Here is a 27,141-nt window from a genome sequence, read left to right as displayed (position 1 = left end):
CGCCGCAGTCTTGGAATTAAGATCGGGACCGTTATTCAAAGTCAGACTGCGAGTGACACCAAACTGACCCTTATGCGTACCGGAGCGACAGTTTATCATGTTTGCTGATGGGCGGTCGGAACTTCATGACAAATCAAATTCCACTTTTTTGTGAATTACGCCGGGACAAAAAACTATGGACAACAGCAGCTTTGAGGAATCGTAATTTGGGTGCACTCAAAACCACAGGAGTAACAGCTTAATAGCCTACGGCTTGTCACATCTTTTACTTTAGAAAGCGAGTGACATTTCTGCGCGTCGGGAATTTGCTGCCGCCAGATGCGTAAAGTTTATAAAAAAGCATAATATTTCAGGATGCACTGTGAATGTTAAAATATCCTTACTTTTATTTTGAGACTTGGAGGAAAGTAAATGCATCATGAAAATGTGACATGAAGGATTTCTTTCCTATCATATTTTAATAGAAGTGACAGTTTTTGATGATCTATCCATTCATCAGACGCACGCAATTGTCAAATCATTCAAAGCGATAGGAGTAACAAACTTTTTTGGCAGCATAAAACTTTATAATTTGCCTCTTTGTGCATTGATATTTCAAGTTATTATCACCCCCAAAAGCGTGTGCTCAGATGTCATGGGCTGACCTGGGGCCACACATTTGATTGTGTGGGGGACAATGTCGGGACCCTGCGTCCGCGTCCCGTTTTGGGTTCGTCTGTGTCTCCTGCTGCTCCTTCACGGCAGCGCATCGGAGTGCAGAGTCATCGAGGGCTGTCCGGAGCTCCTCTCCAGCGGCTGCAGCTGCACGGAGGACCGCGCTAAAGCTCACTCTGCCCCCGGGGCGCGGAGGAAAGTGAGCTGCGTTGGGAAGGAGCTGACAGAAACTCCCGAAGTCAGTCTGCTCCCCAATCGGACCGTTTCTCTGTGAGTATTTCATTCAATTTCAAACTTTGGCAACACTTTGTCCATGTTACTTATAGACGCACAATGAACTGTACTAATTATGAACAATAACATACAAAGTGCAGCTGTTCGTAAACAGCTCCACAGAATAATTATATATTAAGCTCATGTTTGTATTACATTTTACGCGGTTATTATACGCAGTAAGAAGACTGTAATGGAACGTGCGAACCAAACTTCCATGCCGTGGTTTGAACTGTAAATTATACCTGAATTTTTAGGAAGGCATGTGTCATCATGGGTGAGTGCCCATGTTACGCTCATAACCCAATTTCTCAAAATCCCTGAAACTGTTAGATTTCTGTCAAATTATGTCTTTTAGATGCAGGATCTTGATAAATAAGACAGTTCACAATAGTTCACACAAAAATGAAAATTCCCTCATCATTTACTCACCCTCATGTCATCCCAGATGTGAATTACTTTATTTTTAGAAGAATATCTCTGTAGGTCCATACAATTCAAATGACAATTTGAAGCTCCAAAATCACATAAATGCAGCATAAAAGTAATTCATACGACTCCAGTGGTTTAATCCATGTTTTCAGAAGTAATATGATAGTTGTGGGTGAGAAACAGATACATTTTTAAGCCTTTACTACCAATCTCCACTGGTAACACTACAATAAGGTTCCATTTGTTTTGCATTAGCATTTACAACAACATTAGCTAACATGAACTAACAATGAACAATACCAATTAAGCATTTATTAATCATATTTAATGTTAATTTCAACATATACTAAAATCTTTTTAAAATCAATAGTTGTATTAGTTAACATTAGTTAATGCACTAAAAACTAACATGAACTATCAATGAACAATTTTATTTTTAGAACCTGACCGATATGGGATTTTTGAGACTGATACTGATTTTAGAGAGGGGAAATTCAATGATTACCGATGTGGTGGCCTATATAGTTAATTTTTCAGCTGGAATGAAAACAGACCTTTTCAGTGTGGATTGTGCACCGATTTTGCACCGATATGACTATGCAAAGGTACTCAGAAGGCTGCTTTCTTAAATATATCTTTTTTTTATCAAAGAATAGTTGACATTATTATTATACATTGTCAACAAATTCTAGAAACGAACACTGAGAAAATAAAGAATAAATAAAAATACATTAGCTAATTAATCATCAGTACTGTATGTTCAGTATCAGTCAATGGCTGACCATTTAAATAAAGAATAAATTAAAATTATAGCTAAATAAAAATCAGTACTGTATGTCTAGTATCAGTCAATGGCTGACTATTTAAATAAAGAATAAATTCAAATAAAATAGCTAAATAAAAATCAGTACTGTATGTCTAGTATCAGTCAATGGCTGACTATTTAAATAAAGAATAAATTCAAATAAAATAAATAGCTAAATAAAAATCAGTACTGTATGTCTAGTATCAGTCAATGGCTGACTATTTAAATAAAGAATAAATTCAAATAAAATAAATAGCTAAATAAACATCAGTAGTACTGTTTAATATCAGTCAATTGCTGACTATTTTAATACTGCCAGTCAATTAGGGGCAGGTTGTAAAACAAGAAGCATTTACACCTGTCGAGTCAAGAGATAAACAGCGGCAGTGGTGTTACACTGTATTCTGCTATACAAGTTCAGGGGAAACTTTCAACGGTGGAAAACCAGACTTTTAAATATTACATTTTGTAAATGCAATGACTGGAATTGTTCGGTTGAAGGGGGTACCAAACTGTGAATCCTGAACAAAACAGTTTGTTGAATACATGTTTACACATTAGCTTCCATCAGCTGACAAGCAATGAAAGTAGCTACATGGTTAGCTAGTTAGCTATAAGCTCGATGTCATGGAGAGAAAAAGATGGATCAGCATTGCGTCTCACCAACTAGGTAACAACGTAGCGTGAAATCAACTCTCAACAGACACAATCCACCACCGCACCATTGTCTGCTGAGCTGCAAAAAGATGCTCTACGTAACTGACTGCACTGAAAAACTATAGCTGGCTAACATAGCAAACAGATGTTTTTTTAGTATCTAGTATTTTTATTAACTAACGTTAACAAAGATTAACAAATGCTGTAAAAATATATAGTGTTCATTGTTTGTTCATGATACCTAATGCATTAACTATGTTAATGAATGGAACCTTATTGTAAAGTGTTACCTCTCCACTTTCACTTTCTTCAACTTTTGTTTTTGGTGATTTGCATTCTTCGTGCATATCACCACCTACTGGGCAGAGAGGAAAATATATAGTAAAAAAGGACTTAAATACGGATCTGTTTCTCACCCACATCTATCATATCACTTCTGAAGACATGGATTTAACCAATGGAGTCATATGGATTACTTTTATGCTGACTTTATGTGATTTTTAGAGCTTTTGGTACCCATTCACTTGCATTGTATGGACCTAAAGGGCTGAGATATTCTTCTAAAAATCTTTGTTTGTGTTCTGCAGAAGATAGAAAGTCATATACATCTGGGATTGTATGAGGGTGAGTAAATGATGAGATAATTTTGATTTTTGGGTGAATTATTCCTTTAATGATATCATCACAAAAGACACAAAGACATTGTCATTTAGCCCATATTAGCCCATAACTCAGAGGTTTCTGTGTTGATATTAGATGTTTGTGTATATCATTTTCACCTACTCCATAATTAATAATAAAAAAAGGGACCATGATAATGCCATGGCTATTTGGTCATGTACAGTGAGTTTGGTCAAGCACATAAGAGTTTTATGTAAATACTATGTTTGATGAATATGGTAATCATTCTGTAGAACAGTACCCCTAAAGTACCATGTTACATCAACAGTGTTTTTTTGTAAAGGTTAATAAAACAACAACAATCATGAAATTACTGTTAAAAGACAACCAAGACAAAGGTCTGACCTGTTTTGGTAATTACAAGATTGGTTATTAATTGACTGTTCCAGCATTGAGCAGTTGTCAAAACTTAACTTCACTTTATATTGTAAAGCCAGAGCAGTTCCAGCCCATTGCTCAAGCTTTCTGTTTATTTTCCTTCAGCAAAAGGCAATCATACAGTATGAGAAATAAGACTCAGAAGAGGAGATAATGTTGAGGCACAGACTGTAGTATTGGAGAGGAGCTTGTTGCAGAACTCTACACTGAAGTATTCCTGTCATCTCATTGGTTTCCTTTGTCAAAGCCCAGTAATTTTACACATGCCTTTCAGCCCAAAGGAAAGGAAATGTGGCTCACGTCTGCATCCCCCCCACACACCCTCTTTCTAGTCTTCAGATGACTTGGCCATGCTATGGGAGAATAAAAAGAAACACATTTCAACCCTCCTAAAGCCCCACTCTCCTCTGCACTTTTATGGCTGCTTGTCTCCTTCCTTTCTCAGTGCTATAACATCCTAGTCTTTTCATAATGGGTCATATTCATATTGTCTATGCAGGAAGGAGGTTAGACCTGCTCCATATATGTCTGTTGCTATGACCTACTGTGCAAATTCTATTCACACTTGAAAAAAATGTTTTGATTATTTTGTTTTAATAACACATTTGTTAACATCCATTTAACTTCTAATTAAAATTAAATTAATAAAAAAAATTCAGTAATATCTACTCAATATTTCAGAGTTTTACCTTGATTATTTTCATTAGTAATTAAAGGAATATTCTGATTCCCTATCTGTCACTCACTCGACGTTGTGTCGATGTAGTGACAGTAGGGGTCACTCTTGGGAGCCCCAAAGACCTCTGATCTTTGAAAAAAGGCCAATGGGAATTGGCGAGTGGAATATGCATGCCACTCCCCCGGACATACGGGTATAAAAGGAGCTGGTATGCAACCACTCATTCAGATTTTGTCTTCGGAGCTGAGCGGTTCTATTCATTGAGCTGAATTCTCCATGATTCTCATTCACCTCCTCTGCTGGATTCTACGGTGCATTTCAGTGGTTTCTCCCCCTCTGTACCAGTGCAGTTCAGAGAACGCCCCTGAGCGCTTCGGCAGAAATAACTAAAACAAAAAGAGTATATTCTAAAAGAGTATATTTTCTTCCAAAAGACCGGCACACATGGAATGTCTTTTTAAAGATGACTTTCCGTTTGTGTGTTATTCCTGGTTGCGGTCGTTATCTCTCGGCTTCTGACGACCACGGTCGCTGTCTTATGTGTCTGGGCGCTGCCCACACGGAGACATCGTTCGTGGATGGGTCTTGTCCTCACTGTGAGAAAATAACCATGTCAACGTTGCGGTCGTGGCTTGCCTTCGTGAGAAAGCAAGCCACCCCAGCGGCTCCCCGCCTCGGTCCTTCTACCTACGGGTATGAGGCCGTGGCAGTTAGCACTGGGGGCGATTTGGGGACCTCAATGGGAACACCTCTGCCGGGTATCCCCCCACGGACCTCCCATTCCTCAGCATGCTCGCTTGCCCCGGTCAGTCTCTCGGATGAGACCGCTGGCTCATCTCAGGGCGAGTTCGACCTCTTATTCGGAGCCTGGGAAGACGATGAGCTCTCGAGCGCAGCATCGGAGAGTGGGCTCGTTCAGTCTGATGCAGAGGCTTCGGCTGGGCTTCCTCCCTCGGGTACGGTCGCACAGTCGCAGGCCGACACGGAGCTGGCCAACATGCTTGCCCGGGCAACCGCGAGCGTTGGGTTAGAGTGGAACCCTCCCCGAACCCTCGCGGCTCGATGGTTGGTTCCTCGGCTCGGAGCGCCGCTCACGGCCGTGCCCAGTCCTGGTTCCTTTGTTCCCGGAGGTGCATGAGGAGCTGACCAGATTGTGGATGGCACCTTTCATGACCAGATCCCAATCTCTCAGCTCCCCCATCCTCACTACCCTCGATGGTGGGGTGGCCAGGGGCTATTCGGGGATCCCCCAGGTGGACTTGTGCCCGCAGAGTGCCACCACCTGGCGTGGGCGCCCGAAGCTCCTGTCCAGGGCCTGTAGGTTCACGTTGTCTCTGACGGCTAAGGCCTATGGTGCCGCTGGATAAGCTGCCTTCACCCTGCATGCCATGGCTCTCCTGCAGGTACACCAAGCCAAGGCACTGAAAGAACTGCACGAGGGTAGTTCCGACCCGGGATTGATGCAGGAACTGCGCTCGGCGACTGACCTCACTCTCCGGGCGACGAAGGTCAAGGCGCGGTCTCTCGGGCGGGTGATGTCCACTCTGGTAGTCCAGGAATGCCACCTTTGGCTCAACCTGGTCGAAATGAGAGAGGCTGACAAAGCACGGTTCCTTGACGCCCCCATCTCCCAGGTTGGCCTGTTCGGTGGCGGTGAAGCAGCAGATGGAGGCCATTCAACATATCCTTCCCCGGCGCGGCTTAAGACCCTGCACCCCATCTGATCGTCGCCAAGGGTGTCCTCCTGCAGCAACAGCACCGGCTCTGCTGCAACCCGCCCCCACGGCCCGGCCCCGGCGTGGAGCCCACTGCAGGAAGCAGATGCCACCCGTCTCACGGCCGGCCGCCAAGAACCCGAGAAAGGCTTCGACAGGGATGAGGAGACCCGCTGCTCTGGAGCTAGTGAACAGACCACTCCATCCCCCGGTGGAGGGCCGGGAGGAGAATCTTTTGTTTCATTTTCATTTAATTTCATCCAAAAGTTCAACAAAAGAGCAGTTTTCTTGTTCCCTGGGTCACATATCCGGTGCGCACGGCTGTCATCACAACCGCCGTTCACCATTCCATTTCAGCAGGTTTGGCACTCCAGCGGCGGCCCCCCACCCCTGCGTACCCAGCTGTGGCACAAGCATGCCCACACCAGGATGGTTCTGACGTATATGCGAAGATATACTTCCTCCCCCCTCCCCGACCGATCCTATGGTGGGTATCAGTAGCCAGGTAAGTGCTTCGATGTCCCTCGACTCAGCACAGCCACGGGGCTCAAGCCCCCTCGACGTGGCTCCTCAGGCTCCGCCCCACCGCAAGCCCCACCCACCAGTACGTTTGACGAGATTTTCCCCTTGGTCCCCCTCACCCGGAGCTTGGACGCGTGGCTTGCACTTTCCAACCCGTCACGATGGCTGATCCGGGCCATCCGATTCGGCTATGCAATTCAATTCGCCAGGCATCCGCCCAGGTTCAGTGGCATCAGCTTCACCTCAGTGAAGGGTGAGAACGCCACAACCTTGCACATGGAAATCGCTACCCTTCTATGGAAGGGTGCGATTGAGCCTGTCCCTCCGGCCGAGATGAAGAAGGGGTTTTACAGCCCCTACTTCATCGTACCGAAGGAAGGCGGTGGGTTGCGGCCAATCTTGGACCTGCGAGTACTGAATCGGGCTTTGCACAGACTCCCGTTCAAGATGCTGATGCAAAAACGCATTCTAGTGAGCGTCCGGCATCAAGATTGGTTCGTGCCTGTAGACCTGAAGGACGCATACTTCCACGTCTCGGTTTTACCTCGACACAGACCCTTCCTGCGGTTTGCTTTCGAGGGCCGGGCATACCAGTACAAGGTCCTCCCCTTCGGCCTGGCCTTGTCCCCTCACATCTTCACGAAGGTCGCAGAGGCAGCCCTTGCCACGCTAAGGGAAGTGGGTGTTCGCATCCTCAACTATCTCAACGACTGGCTAATCCTAGCTCACTCTCGGGATGTGTTGTGTGCGCACAGGTACCTGGTGCTCACACACCTCAGCCGGCTGGGGCTTCGGGTCAACTGGGAAAAGAGAAAGCTCTCCCTGGTTCAGAGCATCTCTTTTCTCAGCTTGGAGTTGGACTCAGTCTCGATGACGGCGCGCTTCATGAACGAGTGCGCACAGTCAGTGTTGAACTGTCTGAAGGCGTTCAGATGGAAGACAGCGATCCCACTGAAACTTTTCCAGAGGCTCCTGGGGCATATGGCAACCTCAGCGGTGGCCACACCGCTTGGGTTGATGCATATGAGACCGCTTCAGCACTGGCTTCAGACTCAAGTCCTGAGATGGGCATGGCACCGTGGGACACATCACATGGTTGTCACGCTGATCTGTCACTGCATCTTCAGCCCTTGGACCGACCTGACATTTCTACGGGCAGTAGAACAGGTCTCCAGGCGTGTTGTGGTTTCGACGGATGCCTCCAAGACAGGATGGGGCGCCGTATGCAACTGGCACGCAGCTGCCGGCTCCTGGACTGGCTCACGGCTACGTTGGCACATCAACTGCCTCGAGTTGTTGGCAGTACTGCTCGCCCTGCGGAGGCTTCGGCCGTTGATCCAGGGCAAGCATGTGTTGATTCGGACAGACAATACGGCAATTGTTGCATACCGCCAAGGCGGCCTAGGCTCCCGTTGCATGTCACAACTCGCCCGCCGTCTCCTCGCTGCGAGCCACTCACATCCTGGGCAACCTCAACACAGCAGCGGACGCGCTGTCACGACAGGTTACACTCAGGGGAGAGTGGAGACTCCATCCCCAGGTGGTCCAGCTGATTTGGAGTCGATTCGGTCGAGCACAGGTAGACAGGTAGACCCCCCCCCCCCCCCCCCCCCGGTTAACAAATTCCACTCTTTTTGGGGAGAATAGAGAGGAAAAGAGGCCACGGCTGGGCTAGCCTGTCCCTATTTTTGAAACTTGTTCCCGAAGGACCGTTCGACACCCATAACAGCGTTGGGGAAGTTTACGTGACGGCCTGGTGTGCTGGCTACGAGGCACACAGTGGTCTGCCCGTCTCACACCGCCAGTTCACGTAACACAGTTCAGCTAGTTGTGGCATTTTGTATAGGGACTCCAAGTGTCGCTACATCGACACAACGTCAAGTGAGTGACAGATAGGGAACGTCCTGGTTACTTTCATAACCTCCGTTCCCTGATGGAGGGAACAAGATGTTGTGTCCCTCTTGCCACAACACTGAACTACCCACTGAAATGGCCGGGACCTGGTCTCGGCTCCTCAGCACAAAACCTGAACCTGCCAATTCCCATTGGCCTTTTTTCAAAGATCAGAGGTGTTTGGCGCTCCCAAGAGTGACCTCTAGTGTCACTACATCGACACAATGTCTCGTTCCCTCCACCAGGGAACGGAGGTTATGAAAGTAACCAGGACGGTTCTATGCAACATTACAGTGAGGCACTTACAATAAAGCTTATAAAAGCACTTTCATTAAATCTTCTGTTAAAACATTTGTATTATTTGAGCTGTAATATTGTTTATATCATAGTTTATGGATGTTAAAGTTTATGGCATTGCGTTGTCGTGGCAATAAAGTTGTAAAATCCGATATAACTTTTCACATTTCACACTTTTCAGTTGTTTTAACATTTGCGGATTGGCCCCATTAACTTCCAATGTAAGTGCCTCACTGTAACCCAGATTTTTGCTTTTTATTTAAAGAAAATGTTTATTTAACATTATGCCACAAAAGCTGTCATTACAGCTTATCTTGTATTGAACCCAGAATATTCTTTGAAATTCAAAGTGGTTGAAACTTATAACTGCAGGTTGTAACTTTTGCCCCACTTATTACAAATTTAAGGCAGCAATTAAGCTTAACATTTTTAATTTAGTGGGTTTAAATTTTCTACAGTACAGTTTTGGTGATCTGGAACTATTCTAGTATTTGAGAGTGAGACTAAGGGTGTTTGGGCACCCTTACAAAATACTTGTCGGACAAAATATGCACTTAATCCCAGCATGAGACATGGGAGATCAGTGTAGAGCTATGTGTATTTGTTTCGGTGAGGGATGCGCTATTTTTCGTCTGTTTCTGGACATTTCAATGGACGCTGTGCAGCCCATCCAATTTCCTCTGTAGTGTTGGTCTGAAAATTGGTGTGGAGAAGGAATCAAATACTCACTCAGCACCAAAACCTTGCACCGTTTCAGACTCTACCTTGGTGCCCTTCTATTCCCCTTCCCAGCGGGAGCAGAACTCGCCTGCACATGGCTGTCGTTAAAAACATAAACATTAAAAGCGCTCGAAACGCCTCAATCAAGCCCAGGAGAGGAGAACGAAGCCAGGGGATTGGTCCCCTCGGAGGAGGAGGACCAAGGGAGCCAGGACTCCATTTAAAGAGGCTAGTGGTTCTGTTTAATAAGCTCACATCTGCTAAACACATTGCCTCTTCGAAACCAGAGGAAATGGATAGAAAAAAAATGATAGGAAGGGGGCAAAAGTAGGCTGGGTGGCAGGCGACGGAGGCGGTTGGAGACAAGCTCTCATGAGCCTCTGCACCTCTTAACATCGTTTATTTGTTTTCCGAACATGTGGACAGCGCACCGTGTGGCACTTTTACGAGGCTTTGTGTGTTAGAAGAAAAGTATTCATATTCTTCTGCCTCCTGAAGTGAAAATGGGGAGCAGTTAATGAAAATGCTGTCCTCAGCACTCGTTTAGTTAGGCGTTTTTCATGGTAGTTCATTGGATTATTTCCAAAGTGAGTTCACATGGCAGACATATTTGACCCTTGGGCAGCAATTTTCAGTCATCCAAGTACAGATCTACTCTACCTGGTCTCATAGAATTACCTTACCATACCTACATTTTTGCAAAATTATAAGTATTGCGGTAGTTTCCTGGTGAAATGAACTCAAGCGGCGCCTAAGAACAATTACTTTTATTCCCTTTCACACAAATCATGGGTAAAACATCAGATTATAATTTCAGAAACACTAACTTTCGCCCTGTTCCTTGCAGGATGTAAACTTATGACATCAAAAATGTTTACTGTAGTGCATGACTCATAAGACAATACATTTTAACGTTTGCATTACACATCTGACTATATTTAGAAGCTTCCTTGAGTGAAATCAAATTGTGTGGCAGCTCAACTGATAGAGTGTTGCATTTGTGATGTAAAGGATAGGGGTATGAGTCTTGAAGAGCACGAAAGTCAACACGTGAGCTGAAAGTGACATAGAAGCATCAGCAAATGACGTGGTTGCTTCAGCAATTGCGGTTTACATCCCTGCTTTTTATGACACTATCATTCAGGTTTAGGTTCAAGGTTAAGGCTAGGGATGTAGGTTTTGTTGATTTAAAACTCAACAGAGCATTAAACTCTCATCTGTGTCGGAGAAAATGTCACTTGTTTTTAGCTAATGGTCGACCGATATAGGATTTTTCAATGCCGATGCCAACTCCGATATCTGGAGAGTAGGATGGTCGATGGCCAATAAAAATGCTGAAAAACAATACAATTTAACAACAGCAGATGTACAAAAATGTCTAAAGTGAAACAAACACTTATTTTTATGCAATAGTTACTCAAATTTGCATAAACTTGAAAATGAAATAAAAAACCCTTGAAAACAGAAAGTGTTGACTATCCATTGAAAAATGTATTATTACATCTTGGAACTGACACAAGGGAAAGTTAATACTTCTGTTGATCGGCCAAGTGAATATGGTTATTGGCCAATGCCAGTAATCACAAAATGTTCTCACTCCCAACTTCAGTCAGCAACTTTAATGTTTAATCTGCAACCTTTATTTCTTTGCATTGATTAATTTTTGTTTATTTGTTTAATCCATTGTTTTCTGTACATTCTGCTCTGATGAAGTGACCTGTTTGTTCCGGATGTATTCCATGTCTTCCGATTGCTTTGTGTGAAGAACAGACCCAAATGTAAGTTTTTACTCCATGATCACGGTCTGCCGTAACATCCCACTCCCAACTCTTTCTAACACATTCAAAAATTGCTGCCCCAAGAAGCATCACGACACAGGTTTAACGTCAGCAATGTCAAAAGCCAAGTCATGTGACCAATTATGACGAGTTCAATTTAGGTGTTTAAAAGTATCTATAAATTAGTGTAATGTATATCAAATTATTGTTAATAAATTTACCTGTCTCTTTCTTGTTTATATTGTTGATAATTGGTTAAGTTTAGGGATGGGGTTGGGTTGGGTTAGGGGATCTTAAATAATTGATATGACTGTATTATATTTATAAGTATAATAAAACATACTGCGGTTAAACACGTGGGATACTATCAGAAGTTTGACAGTGACACCTCCATTATGAGACTGCTAAAAGTTATTTTCTGCATCAATAGTGAGGTTATCTCTTGGGCCAGCTGCAGGTCTTGCACAAGCGGCAGTATTTGATGCCTTGGAAGTGAGAATGGGTTGAATACTGACCGATTAATCTGCCTTGCTGATATATCGGTCTATCACTACTTTTAGCCCCACTCGGTGGACATTTCACCTCAGAAATGCCTCGATATGTGTACATCATTTTGCAAAAATGTAGGCTAGATATACTTGAATGGGGGAAGACCGAAATCTCCAAAACCTTTGGTCAAAAGAAAGCTCCAATCAAATATTTCAAATCAGCATTAACATCTGACAACAATGGTATCAGAAATTATGCTTCTTTATCTCAAACCATGCAAAAAAAAAAAAAAAAAAAAAAAAAAAAATGAGGCTAATGTGCATGGGCATTCTAGAGTAAACAAACAGGTGATTGGTGGGACTTCCATTCCTACAGTCGCCATACTGAGCATTGCAGTGCCTTAATTAAAATAAATAAATAAACAAATAAATAAAATAAAATAATCAATTTGCTCTTTTAACTGAAAAGCGGGACTGTAATCACCATATTTAGCTTTACGATTTTTCCCATTGATACATACTGTATACAAGTGGTCTGTCTCCTCCCCTTTTAATGTGTTATAATGTTATTTCTCAGGGCCTGTAGACAATAGATTTCACACTCTAGTCTTTATAGATGTGGAATGTCCAAAGTTCTCTCAGACATACTGTACCTTGGAATCGTCTAGACAGCATCCCAGGTGCACTTTAGGATACATCATCTCTTTCTCTCTCTCTGTCCCTGTCATCACTCCTGCTGCTCTCTCACTCATGAGGAGAAAATGTGGAATAGTTCCAGTTGGAGCAGTGGCCTTGTGGTCATTGAGAGTGCTCTGACATACTGTATTGAGCTGAAATGGTCATGGGGGACCTGGGTTGAGTCCGGTCAAGTGCCCACCCTGTTCCTCTCTCTGTCTCCCTTAGATTTCCAGTCTCTTTCTTCTACTGTGTTGTCACAAAGTCCAACAAATAAGATAATACAGTAACTCGAGTGGTTTACTGTGTCAGTCGGAATGTGTCTGAAAAGCTTGCTGCCCAATCAGTCAATGACTTAACCTACAGCATTTTTGTATGAAGGTACCTCCAAAATAAACTGGTTTGAGACAGGCTTCCAAAGACCCATAACATTATGTCTAATGATCTAGAAGAAATTCAAGTGAGCTTTAAGGATAATCAAGCAAAACGTAGCAAGGCTACAATGCTTATTTATTGGTAGAAATGGAATCATAGTTTCTCTTCCTTCTTTCAAACGCTCCATCAGAGGTAAGAGATTTAATTATTTTCACCAACTGTGGGATATCATAAGGAGTGAATGACACATCTATGCTGCCTTAAAAACCAACCAGATGAAGGCTACTTAGATAGGGTGTTACCCAAATATTGCATTTGAAAGTGCCTTGATCCCTTTGTACCTAAAATGCCCGTGAAAGCAGCATTTCACAAGTTTCTGACATCAGCGAATGTTTTGGTGGTTTTTTGAAGTCTCAAAACACAATGTCCAAGGATATCTGTTTATAAAGCAGTTCTAGAATTGTTTAATATTTTTTGGATCATTTTGACTATGGATATCCGGCCATTATCCTAACTAAATCAATGAAAGCATGAGATTTAGCCTACTTGCAACAGACATACAAAGACCAATGCAAGCTCAACACACAGGCCTCAAGAGGTCAGAATGTGATTTCTGGGGTCAATCATTTTGGTAAAGGTTATCTCTTGGGCCAGCTGCAGGTCTGCAACACAACATCTGGCATTCCTCAGCTGATTAGGTTAGATAAGCAGATGGCATCCCTTAATCTCATTGGTGCTGAGGGAAAATGTGGGGGAAAGGCCTCAGTAATTAACCAAAAATCTATTTGCCTTATTGTACACCCATAGACCATGGCCCATTGGACAGTCAGTGAATGAACTACTTTGTGCTAACCGTTAGGCCATGGCCCAACATTGCCTCTGTCCTTATTTTAAATGTACTGAAAACTCTACATCATCCATAACGCTCAGTAGGAGCATGAGAGATGTGGTTTCTTCAGTGAGAGAATTTCATCGGCTGCTTCTTGTTGTTTGTCAAGCAGCTTGACAGGATTTGTTGCTACACCTCTAGTTTAACTGCTTTGACCTCTGTGGCTAACTGATCTATGTTTGTGTGTGCGTATATGTGTGTTGTTTAATGCCATTCCACGCATCAGCCTGTTCCAGGTTTCCATTACAACCCAAATTACTCATAAATCCTTTCAGGATAAGCCTATACAGTTGGCGTATACAAGTCATTTGGTGCTACTATGCGGTATACGGCCCAATATATTTACCATAAACGGCCATTTTTCCACTTTCTCCCCCTTTCTACGCAAATGCACCCTCTCTTTCCTCTCTCTCCCTCTTTCTCCACCCCTCTATCATGAGTTCATCCATACACAGTGAGTCTGAACCTAAATATTTAGCTGTCCTGGTAGGAAACTGCCATGCCTAAACCCTTTCCAGATGTGGGGGAGAGCAGTGCGCTGTTTAGAGCTAATTATGTGCGGCTGCACAGTGACTGAGCTGATAAAGGGGGAGGGAGAGAGAGACAGAGAAAGAGAGTGAGAGACAGAGAGAGAGGAGGTAAAGAAGTGGAAAGTGTGAAATAGAGGAAGGGATCAAGAAAAGGACAGAGGGAGAGAATGAGATGAAGTGGTAAATGAAAGTGATTTTCAATGAGAATAAGATGGGAAAGAATGAGAAAGCGTAACGCAAGAGAGACGAGACAGTCTTAGTATTGCTTTATAATGCTGCGGTTATACTAGGTTTTGAGCATGCAGAATTATTTTGGACACCGCAATGGACAGGATATAATTTCACGCTTCTGGTTTAAAAAAATAGTTCATCTCAAATAGAAAATGAGATTATTTACAAAATGTTAAAATATACCATCTACTCACTTACCTAAAACAATAAAAACATGCTGCTTTGAAATATGTAATCTTTATCTTTATATTGATCTTTAATTGGCCACATGTCTTCTCGTCATACAAGCCCAGCCTGATCTCATGAACATTATATGACAGTGGCAACATTACGTGCTTCATTACACATTTGCGAGTGAAATGTTTAATCAGATGAGGTTTTTAAGGTGAATATTAGATAGAGATTTTAATGAGTAAAACGTACCTCCCTAACGTAAAACTTTAACCTAAACCTAACCAACAGTGATCTTAAATCAGATGAGAGGTAAAAAAAAAAATCGACATCCTTACCCTTAACCAAAACCTAAACCTAACCAATAGTGTTCCAAAAGCAAATACAATATGAAAAGCAAATTTTTATGATGCAACCATATCATTTAATGTCACTTCTATGACACTTTACTGTATCTCACATGTCAGATTATGTGTTTGGCTGGTTTTGAAACGCAATCTTCCAAGTCCAAAGTTCTACACTCATTCAGTTGTGCTACCGCGGAAGCTAACAACATGGGTGTAAATGTAGGCTGGTCTGTAATACAAGCGTTAAAATGCGTTGTTTTTCAAATGATGCGTTATGATAAAAGTGTTTCGATATCATAACATTCCAGTGTAGACAGTGTTATAGTGTAAAAAATAAACGTTTATAAAGTCATAATCACCCGTTGTAGTCGTGATTCCAAAGTTCTACACTCAGTCAGATGTGCTACTGCGGAAGCTAACAACGTGGTTGTAAATGTAGGCTGGTCTGTAATACAAGCATTAAAATGTGTTGTTTTCAAATGATGCTTTATGGTAAAAGGGTTTCAATATCATAACATAGCAGTGTGTGAGTAATAGTGTGAAAAATAAGTGTTTATAAAGTCATAGTCAGCCATTGTGGTCGTGAGTTTGAACTGCAATCTTCTGAGTCCAAAGTTCAACACACTATCAGGTGTGCTTCTGCGGAAGCTAACATCATTTGTGTAAAGGTAGGTCGGTCTGTAATACAAGCGTAAAATGTGTTGTTTTTCGAATGATGCGTTATAGTAAAAGTGTTTCATTAACATAACATAGCAGTGTGTGACTATCACCCTGTGTCTTGTTGCCTCAAAAGCGCCATTATAATAAAAAATACTGTCTACACTGGAAGTGTCCATTTCGGCACAGCACGCCAACAGTAAACAAATGCCCTGTTCCATTTTGTGCTGCACACACTGCCGCTATTGTCAACAACACAAATAATGGTTTAGAATGTTTGCAGAAGCTATTTAGTAAAGACGGAGCACTTCTAATTAAATAAATGGGTGAAATTGGAATGCCCAACAACCAACGGATGTTGAAAAGGAAGTCCCGCCTTATAGGTAAAAGAGCCAATCAGCTTTTAGATAGAGAGATCGCCTGTCAATCAACTCGAAAATTTGCATGGGCATTAGCTGAACCAGCCTGAAAATAAAGGTTTTTTTAGCATGATCCGAACAAAAGAACTACAATTGATGATAACGTTATTGGCAGATTTTACTGCTGATTTGAAATATGTTCTTTTTATCGTAATCTTGACCAGCCGTCCTGGGGATTATGGTCTTTCCCGATTCAAATAGATAGGAGCTGCACTTGCATACTTGTTTACATAGAAAAATAGCTGCCCTTGATGTTAGTGTTGACGCGTCCAGTGTAGACAGCCTCAAGCTGCGGTGCGTCGCATAGTATCAATGGACGCGCCCAGTATAGATGGTGTCATAGTGTGAAATATAAGTGTTTATAAAGTCATAATTAGCTGTTGTAGTCATGAGTCCAAAGTTCTACACTCTATCAGGTGTGCAACCGCAGAAGCTAACAACATTGGTGTAAATGTAGGTGGGTCTGTAATGCAACCGTTAAAATGTGTTTTTTCAAATGAAGTGTTATAACTGTGTGAGTAACTGTATGAAAAATAAGTGTTTATAAATCATAATCAGCTGTTGGAGTTGTGATTTGTGTGAAAGTGAATAAAACGCACAGTTGTTGTAGCAACTCTAGTGTTTATTTTACAGGAAACTTAGAATTTGGCATGAAAAAGCCACTCAAGCCCCTCCTTTCTGGACAGCAAACCAAATGTGTTTACCCTTACCAATCTGTTTACCATTTCCACTTTAAGGACTAGCTGGAAACTTAACTGATGCTAATCTCCCCACACATGGCCAAATAGTACGCGTCGTGTTTATATCCATCTTTAACCATAAAACTGTGATAATGTTTTGACAGTCATGCGCCATATCGAGATTTCTTGACTCAGTTTTGATCCACTGACTCAACAGTCGTAAAATCAATGTTTGTTCAGCATTGTATCAGCATTCTCCTGCCAAAGATTTGAGCACTGGCATGCTTATGTGTTTTCAATAGCTGTAAAAATGTGAGTGTGTGCTGACTATGTTGTAGCATACTGTATGTGTGTGTGCAAATGTGTGTGTGTGTATGTTTGTAAAGCTGTTTTGAGATGCCAATGATTCCATCTTCATTGGTGACCTTGATCTGATGCCTGTTCCCGCTGGTGGGCACACACTATTTGTGAGATTTGTGAGTGTACACTCCCTCAGACAGCTGCAACAAGTGTGTGTGCATCTGTCCATCTGTTACACTCTTATTTTGTCTGAACTACAGTGGGATCCAAAAGTCTTCAATAGATTCTGTTAGTGAGATTGCTTCTATTTTGCATTTTTCTAAATTAAAAGGAAAGTTCACCCCAAAAAATAATAATTCTGTCATCATTACTCATGCTCATTTTCACTCTCTTCCTGGTGTGAATTTTATTTTTATTTTTTTTATCTCATATCATTTCTTTATTCTATTTTTTTAATCCTAAAACTTTTTTATTTATTTTTTTTACCAGATTTTCAGTCCCAGATTTTTAATGTGGAATCAGACTTTTGAACTACACTGTATGTCTATTTTTCTAGTATGATGAACTTTGGAAAATGGGCCCTTGTGCATGTTGTGCAATCATAACTCAGCATCTATATGGATGTATGCGCACAGTTCTCCTTCAGGTCAGAGAGTGATGAGAGGGGAGTGTGTTTTCAGAAACCTTCCTGACAGACATCCGGGGAATTATGTGGAGGGGCGTCCTTAGAACGTCGGCATTCCAGGAGGGTTTATTTTTGTGGGAAAAGGTGACGAGAGGAGAGGAGAGGAAGGGAGGGGAAGACTGCACATGTTCTGAGAAGGGGCGGTGGTCCGCAATAAATAAAAAAAAGCAAATAGAGACCCAGACACTGGATACCATGAGCCTAACCCATCACACCTGCCCCTGCCACACACACTTTGACATCTAACTCCCCAAACCTCAACATTTAGGTAAGAGTCAGCGCTTTTTTGTGAATAAAAATATTCTCTCTAGAATTATTAAAGGGAAAATTGACAAAAAATGTAAATTCTGTCATCATTTACTCAACCTCATGTTGTTATAAACCCCATATGTCCTAGTTTCTTCCTTGGAACACAAAAAGAGGTATTAGACAAAATGACAGCCTCAGTCACCATTCACTTTCATTGTATGGAAATAAAATTACAATGGAAGAGAATGGTGACTGAGGCTAACGTTCTGTTAGATATCCAACCTAGTCTTACAGAATGAATGTTACTTTAACTAAATTTTTGTAGACTGACTTTTACATGCCAAATTCTACATTTCACCACAGTTTCCTGGTGAAATGAACACTAGAGGTGCTTCAACAACTGTGCGTTTTATTCACTTTAAGACAAATCACGAGTACGGCTGATTATGACTTTATAAACACATATTTTTTGCATTATTACACACACAGTGTTATGTAATTATATAAAAAAACTATAAGCATCATTTGAAAAATAATACATTTTAACACTTGTTTTACAGACCCATCTACATTTACAGTATACAGTTATTCTAATTTGATTAACTTCCACTGCATCTTACCTTATAGTGTATTGGACTTTAGACTTGAAAAGTGCTTGACTGGTCCGAGGGTCGAGATGACTTGGTTGCTTAAGAAAATGTGCTTTTCATTTCTCATTTCATTTTTGGACACAGTTGGTTTGGTTTAGGTTAAAGTTTTAGGTTAGCAAGGTACGTTTTACCCCCAGCTGGACATTTCACTGTGAAACTGCAGCCAAACATGTGATAAGGCACGTCATTTCATTTTGCAACAATGTTGCCATGGTCACCCAATGTTCATGAGACCAGGCTGTTAATATCGGATTTAACGCATGGGGACGAAGGTCATACAGGTTTGGAACAATGTGAGGGTGAATGCATTTTGATAAAATTTTCATTTTTGGGTGAACTATCCCTTTAAGCATTATATGTTCTGTGTTTATTTGTGTGACTGGTTTGGATGAGAGTTTGGGGATGAAAAATCCCCAGAAGTGTCGTGTTCGGCATTAGGGGAGAGGGAAAGAGATGCTCCTCTCGGTGCACAGCGGGATCCTCTGTTTGGATAGTTTTTCCTTTCACTCTACTTGTCTTAACTGACTCCAAGAATGGTTGAACTCTCTCTCTCTCTGTTTCTCTTTTCCTCTCTTTATCTCTCTTCCATTTTTTTCCTGTCCACAGCCTCTCATTCTGTTCAAAAACACTCCATTTCTGTCCTTTCTTGATTCCTCTGCATACTGTAACTCTCTCTTCAGCTCTTGTTCACCACAAAGTTTCTTTGGATCACTGTTCTTGGTGTCATGTGTCAGACTGATATGTTTTATTGTACAATGTAAGTGTGAATATGAGCACAAGGGGTCAAATCATTCACTTACAGTGATTTACTGTAAAGTACTGTAAATGTAGATTTACGCTAGGCTACTGTAAATTCTGGTAGCTGCAGTACATTTTTACTCAAGCCCTGTTTATGATCCGATCACAAGTGGTCAGGTGAGACATATCACCATTTACACCTAAAATGCGTTTTTTTTATCACTTGTGTTCAGATTTCAAGGGGAGGGTCTCTGATTTCATGACAAAATTCATCAATAATTATGTCAATGTGCTACAGTAGGTTAATAAAGTGCAAAAAAAAAAAAAGAAGTATAAGAGCAAAAAGAAAGCGTGAAAAAAACAAGCACTGTTTCTCCCAATTATACTTGCATTTCATTTAAGCACAAACATGGTGTTCAAAGAATAATTCTCAGTTATTTTTGTGGAGCACCTATATTAACTGAGCTTCGGGTGTGTGTGCTTCTTATTTGTGGCCTGCATTTTGATATCAGACGCACTGAAGTTTTGTGAATTACACATAAAAAAAAATCTAGAGTTGCTGCAAACTTGCCGCAGATTCACCACTCATTATCTTCACATGCAAATGAGCTTTGTGGAAAACTCTTCATTGTTGTCAGAGGTTTGCTGCAGGTACACCACTACCGGTGAAGAGCTGCAAACTTCTGGCAAACATCTGCAACGAATAGCAAGCTCATTTGCATATGAAAACATTAAGTGGAGAATTTGCGGCAAGTTTGCCAGAACTCTAGATTTTTTTTTGTGCAAGTATACAGTATATACAGTATTCGCTTTTTAAAATTTTCAGATTGGATGGATATTTCCTTTCAAAGCCCCATGTAGCCTGCACATTTTAAATTCTTGTTTTAGCAAAGTGGTTGATCGACAGGTGAGTAGGTGTGCTTCGCTGCTGTTCAAACGCATGATGAACATCTGCTGTTAGAATAGATGAGCGTTTACACTACGAGCCCAATGTGGTCACATAAGTGTTCGACCGAATTCAACCACCTATGAAAGTGATTGAAGTGGACAAATCTAAAAATGTTTTGGACCCCACCCTTACAAAAAAATCTAGAAATGCTGCAAACTTGCCGCAAATTCGGCACTCATAATTTTCACATGCAAATTAGTTTTGCGGCAAAGTCTTCATTGTCGCCAAAGGTTTGCTGCAGGTTCACCACTACCGGTGAAGAGCTGCAAACTTCTGTCAAACATTTGCTGTAAGTAGCAGGCTCATTTGCCTGTGAAAATAATGAGTGACGAATTAGCAGCAAGTTTGACAGAACATTAGATTATTTTTGTGCAAGTATATATACAATAATGATGAACAGCTGCTGTTTGAACAGATGAGCGTTTACACTATGAGCCCAGTGTGGTCACATATGTTTTCGACCGCACACTTCAAAGTAGTTAAAGTGGACAAATCTCAAAACTTTTTGGACCCCTTACACTGATAGCCATTTATAACAGGACTGGTCATTGAGGGAATGAGGAAGCGTTGTTCAGGTATCATCACACTCTTTATTCAGAATAAACACTCAATAGTATGGGTTTAACACTCTAACGCATTTGCACTGCTGTGTGGCACTCTCTCTCTCCCCTGGGCTCTGGTGTGGGCTCCTCTTATCGCTCTTCCCGAATTACTGCAACAAGAAACAGCTGTTAGACCTAACTGTCACCCAGGGATGAATCCTTAACACTTCCCCTCCCCCTCAATCACACCCTCGTCACACTGTTTTAGCATAGTCGCATTTCAAATTAATTGTCAAAAAGGCATCTTAATACCAGTCAGCAGGGACTTAGTTTCTTAAAACCAAAAGACTTAAAGATAAACAATTCTTTGAAAGAACATATTGATACTGCATGATCAATAATGTGGTATAATCTTGTGTTATTATGGTTATTAAAGGAATTGTTTGATTTTTCAATATCTGATTACCACAGACAATAATTTTGACATTCCTCTGTTTGTAAAAATGAACAGAGAACGTGTTTACAATAATGTACTTACAAGCCGAGTGGGCAAGCACAGCATATAAACATTTAAAATATGCAACTATGACACCATTTTGAACGTATAAAAATGACACTTAAATGTTACATGTGCTAGCATGAGACTGTCTTGATAGAATCGTTTACCAGCAGTGCCTGTGCAAACTTATATCCAATCTTTCAACCTAGTTACTTTTGGTCAGTATCCGGGCAAGGACCTGACTGATCTCACTGTGAATTCTGAAAAAGTAGGTTGACTTTTCTTGAGCTAAACTCTGTCTGAGCTTACTGAAATTTGAACCACTTCCCCCAGTGGCCGAAGCGGGAAGTGTTTTTGAATTCCGTTTTGAAGTTCCAGTTTCCGGGTGAAATGCCCACTGATGGGCACCAAAAGCGAGCTGTAAAGTGAGTTGTTTTTAGCTGGAAATGATGTAGTGAAGAGGAATGCATATTTTATTGACTCTACCCCCGAACCCGAACCCAAAACCCAACGCTCAGTCAAGTAAAACTTTAATCTTAAAGGGTAAATGAAACCTCAATATCAGATGTCATTTTCCATCAAGCTGTAATTTTGCTGTATTATGCAAAATAATACAGTGTAAATAATTAAGTGTAAAAATATTATTTAATTGTATTTAGGATACATAAAATATTAGCTATGAAATAAGCCTTAGCAAGACAAAGGTGTCAGCCATCTTATTTCAAAATTGTTCAAAATGTCACTTCCATCACAGAATTCTATTAAATGCAATACAGACGGCTCATTTCAGCGGCTTCTCCCCCCCCTGCACTGGTGCACTGCAGAGAATGCCCCTGGGCGCTTCGGCAAAAATAAAAGAGTATATTTCTCTAAAAGAGGATATATCTCTAAAAGAGCATCTTTTTAAAGATGCCTTTCCTTTGTGTGTTATTCCTGGTTGCGCTCGTTATCTCTCGCCTTCTGACGGTTACGATCACTGTCTTTCGTGTCTGGGCACTGCTCACGCGAAGACAGCATTCGTGGATGGGTCATGTAATCATTGCGAGAACATGTCCATGGCAACGATGCGGCTTACCTTCGTAAGAAAGCAAGCCACCCCAGAGGCTCCCCGTCTCGGTCCTTCTACCCACGGGTATGAGGCCAGCGCGGCTAGCACTGGGGGCGATTTGGGGACCCCAGTGGGACCACCTCCGCCGGGTATCCCCCCCACGGACATCCCATTCCCCAGCACGCTCGTCTGCCCCGATCGGGCTTCCGGATGAGTCCGCCGGTTCTTCTCACGGCGATTTAGACCTCTTATTCAGAGCCCGCGAAGGTGATGAGCTCTTGAGCACAGCATCGAAGAGCGGGCTCGTCCAGTCGGACGTGGAAGCCTCAACTGGGCTCCTCCCTTCGGGTGCGGTCGCCCAGTCACAGGCTGACGTGGAGATGATGACATGCTTTCCCGGGCAGGCGCTCAAAAGCCATGCCACGCCCCCGTTCCTTTCTTCCCGGAAGTGCATGAAGAGCTGTCAAGGTCATGGGAGGCACTTTTTACTGCCCGGTCCCGATCTTTCAGCTTCCCCGCCCTCACTACCCTCAATGGTGGGGTGGCCAAGGGCTATTCGGCAATCCCCCCGGTGGATAAAGGCGCTCGCAGTGCACCTATGCCTGCAGAGCGCCGCCACCTGGCACAGGCACCCAAAGCCTGTAGGTTTACGTCGTCTCTGACTGCCAAGGCCTACGGTGCCACTGGACAAGCCACCTCCGTCCTGCACGCCATGGCTGTCCTGCAAGTCCACCAAGGCACTAAAGGAACTGCACAAGGGTAGTTCCGCCCCGGGATTGATAAAGGAGCTGCACTCGGTGACCGACCTTGCTCTCCGGGTGACGAAGGTCACTGCACCGTCTCTCGGGCGGGCGATGTCCACCTTGGTGGTCCAGGAACGCCACCTTTGGCTCAACCTGGTCGAGATGGGAGAGGCCGACAAGGCACGGTTCCTTGCTGCCCCCATTTCCCAAGTTGGCCAGTCCGGCGACACCGAGAACTTTGCCCAGCAGTTCTCAGCGAAGCAGCAGACGGAGGTTATCCAGCACATCCTGCCCCGGCGTGGCTCAAGATCCCGCACCCCGTCTGCTTGTCCCCCTGCGGTGACTGCACCGGCTCCACCACAGCCTGCCCCTTTGGCCAGGCCCCGGCGTGGAGCCCACCGCAGGAAGCAGACACCACCCGTCTCATGGCCGCCAAGAACCGTGAAAGGCTTCGAAGCGCCCCTGAGACGGGCGACCCAGGGACAATGAAACCCGCTGCTCTGGAGCTGGTAAGCAGACCACTCCATCCCCCGGTCGAGGGCCGGGAGGATAATTTTTTTTTAACTTTAAATTTTTTTTGTATGCCTTTAAGTGGCGTCTGTTCGCTAAGTGGTGTTCTTCCCGACGGGAAGACCCCCAGAGATGCGCAGTCGGATCGGTGCTTTCCTCCCTGCAGGAGAGGTTGGAAGGGTGGCTGTCCCCTTCCACCTTGAAGGTATACATAGCCGCTATAGTAGCACAGTAAGTCCTTAGGGAAGCACGACCTGATCATCAGGTTCCTGAGAGCTGCCAGGAGGCTGAACCCCTCCATACCTCGCCTCGTTCCCTCCTGGAACCTCTCTGTAGTTCTTCAGGGTCTACAGAGAGCCCCCTTTGAACCTTTGCAGTCAGCTGAGCTTAAGGCACTCTCCTTGAAGACTGCCCTCCTGACTGCGCTCACTTCCATCAAGAGGGTAGGACACCTGCAAGCGTTCTCTGTCAGCGAACGTTGACAGTTTGGTCCGGGCTAAGCTCACGTGATCCTGAGACCCCGACCGGTCTATGTGCCCAAGGTTCCCACGACCCCTTTTAGGGACCAGGTGACCTGGGAACCTGCAAGCGCTGCCCCAGGAGGAGGCAGACCCAGCCCTGACATTGCTGTGTCCGGTGCGCACTTTACGCATCTATTTGGATTGCACGCAGAGCTTTAGAATCTCTGAGCAGCTCTTTGTCTGCTTTGGTGGACAGCAGAAAGGAAGCGTTGTCTCCAAGCAGAGGATCTCCCACTGGCTCATTGATGCCATAACTATGGTATATCACGCCCAGGACATGCTGCCCCCAGTAGGGCTACGAGCCCATTCTACCAGGGGTGTAGCATCCTCCTGGGCCCTGGCCAGGGGTGCCTCTCTAACAGACATTTGCAGAGCAGCAGGCTGGCAACACCCAACACCTTTGCGAGGTTCTACAACCTTCAGGTGGAACTGGTTTCGTCCCGTGTAGTGGCACGTAATACAAGCAGATAAGTCCTGGACAGCCGGCTGGGTGTATCGCTTGCACATAGCGCCTTTCACCTCCCCTGAGCTGAAGACGTGCGCCATTAACTCCCAGTAGTGTTCACAAACTGTGTTCCCTGGTTGACTTCCTTCGAGCCCTGTGGCAGTCGAGTTTTCGGAGAGACTCGCTGCCGGCCCAGTACATGTGCTAACTAAAAGCCCTGTACTGGGGTAGGTGCTCTGCATGTGGCGGTTCCCCGTAGGTAACCCCATGCGATGTATATCTTCCGCTAATTCATTTCCCTGTTGGCAAACTGCATCTTCCTTGGGCAGAGGCCCCTCTGCCACAGTCTCCATGTTTGTAGTAACTCCTCCCCCATTGGGTAGGACCTACCATGAGACTTCTCCACATGACATACTTCTGACATAGTTCGGCAAGACCATGTGACGTATTTCCACTTAAATACCCCCCCTCTCTCTGGGCAAGGTGTGGTCTCTGCCATGTCCTCCCCTTGGGAGGGACACCCCCCGACTAGACCTGGTCGGCCCAGTTGGATAATCCCCCTTTTTTTTAGGGAGTGGAAAAAAAGAAGGGGAAAAGAGGCCATGACTGGGCTAGCCTGTCTCTATCTTTTGGGTAGTCGACTTGTCCCAAAGGGCCGTTCGACGCTCATAACAGTGTTGGGGGAGGTTATGTGTCGGCCTGGTGCGCTGGCTACAAGGCACACAGTGGTCTGCCCGTCACTCACCGCCAGTTCACGTAACACAGTTCAGCCAGTTGCGGCGTTTTGTATAGGGACCCCTAGTGTCACTACATCGACACAACGTCGAGTGAGTGACAGATAGGGAACGTCCTGGTTACTTGCGTAACCTCTGTTCCCTGATGGAGGGGACGAGACGTTGTGTCCCTCCTGCCACAACGCTGAACTACCCTCTGAAATGGCCGAGACCTTGTCTCGGTTCCTCAGCATAAAACCTGAATGAGTGGTTGTATACTAGCTTCTTTTATACCCGTATGTCCGGGGGAGTGGTATGCAAATACCACTCGCCAATTTTCATTGGCTTTTTATCAAAGACCAGAAGTATCTCGGGCTCCCAAGAGTGACCCCTAGTATCACTACATCGACACAACGTCTCATTCCCTACACGCAAGTTATCAGGACGAATTCAAGCTGTGGTCATGATTTTCAGAGAAAAAAAATCCCCATAAGTCTCCTGTGATGCATGTACATACACTGTTAGACATTAATGGTAGAAAATGGCTGATTTACTAAAGATTTGCATCTATAAAAACATATGTAATCTTGATAGACATGCAAAAAAGGTCAGAGCTGATCTACTAATGTAGTCTTCTAAGAATTGCATCCTTTTGATGCTGTAACATTTATGTTTGTTTTAGTTCATTTTCATGTTTTCATGTTTTCATTTCATATCTTTTATTTTGAAATTTGTTTCATGTGACTTCCTTGCCTTGTCATGTGACCCTCATTTTTCATGTGTTTTTGTTCTCATTGGTTTTTAGTCGTTAGGTGTGTTCGACTTCATGCAGCACTGCGCAGACTGATCAATGCTAGATTTGAAGCAATGCATGTCGGTTAGAAATTTTGTCCGACTTGAACCTGCGTCACTGCCGCGTCACTGTGACGTATGCCATCAAAGTACCATGAGAGTGATTCAAAAGCAGCCGGCTGGTGCAGCCGCTGCAGTTGCTCAAGTGGTGCTGCACCATCTCTGAATGATGACACAGCTGATTCACGATTGGCCAGACTCACAACGTGATAACAGTTACATGTGTTTCATGGGCTGCTTTTGCAATTGCATACTTCACATTCTACTTTTACTACTTCTACTATGTCAGTAATAAGAGTAGTGTGGTAGTATACCATTACCATGGTGTTTATTCTGACACCTCCAGTTCGGCAAAAAGTCTCACAACTCTGTGTTTTTATAACCGTACATCATGTTTATATCATGCTATGTTTATCATAGTAATATTATTTTTATTCATAAAAAAATCTAAATGATTAAAAATACTGACTCCTTTATTGGTATTAAAATAATACAGGCTTTTATTGGACTTTCTTCTTATACAAACAACAGGCACTGTATTAAGCAGCAATGTTTCTGGTTATTTTATGTAAAATTCAAACATCTGTCTGTCTATCTGAATTCCACTTCGTCTGCAATAAAGAAAGCAAACATCACGTGATCTTCTGTGACTGGTGTAGGTTCAGCACATGACGGGAAGAGCAAGTGTCCAGCTTGACAGCTCTCTTTTCAACTTCTTCCCCGACTGCAACCGACAAATCTCGCTGATGGG

At 43.3% G+C, this 27,141-nt stretch overlaps 1 protein-coding gene across 1 annotated transcript in view; it reads left to right on the top strand.

Moving 5' to 3' along the window:
• Nucleotides 1-27,141, top strand: part of LOC127424298 (adhesion G protein-coupled receptor A2) — a 144,123-nt gene continuing 116,982 nt past the window's right edge. The window contains exon 1 of the mRNA XM_051669339.1: nucleotides 1-924. Within this exon, the coding sequence (XP_051525299.1) occupies nucleotides 677-924 (248 nt within the window). The 5' untranslated portion in view covers nucleotides 1-676. The remainder of the gene's footprint in view (nucleotides 925-27,141) is intronic.

Source organism: Myxocyprinus asiaticus, chromosome 33 (assembly GCF_019703515.2).
Source record: "Myxocyprinus asiaticus isolate MX2 ecotype Aquarium Trade chromosome 33, UBuf_Myxa_2, whole genome shotgun sequence".
Taxonomy (NCBI): domain Eukaryota; kingdom Metazoa; phylum Chordata; class Actinopteri; order Cypriniformes; family Catostomidae; genus Myxocyprinus; species Myxocyprinus asiaticus.
Note: the sequence above shows the minus strand (reverse complement) of the source record. Positions and strands in the feature narration are given on the sequence as shown.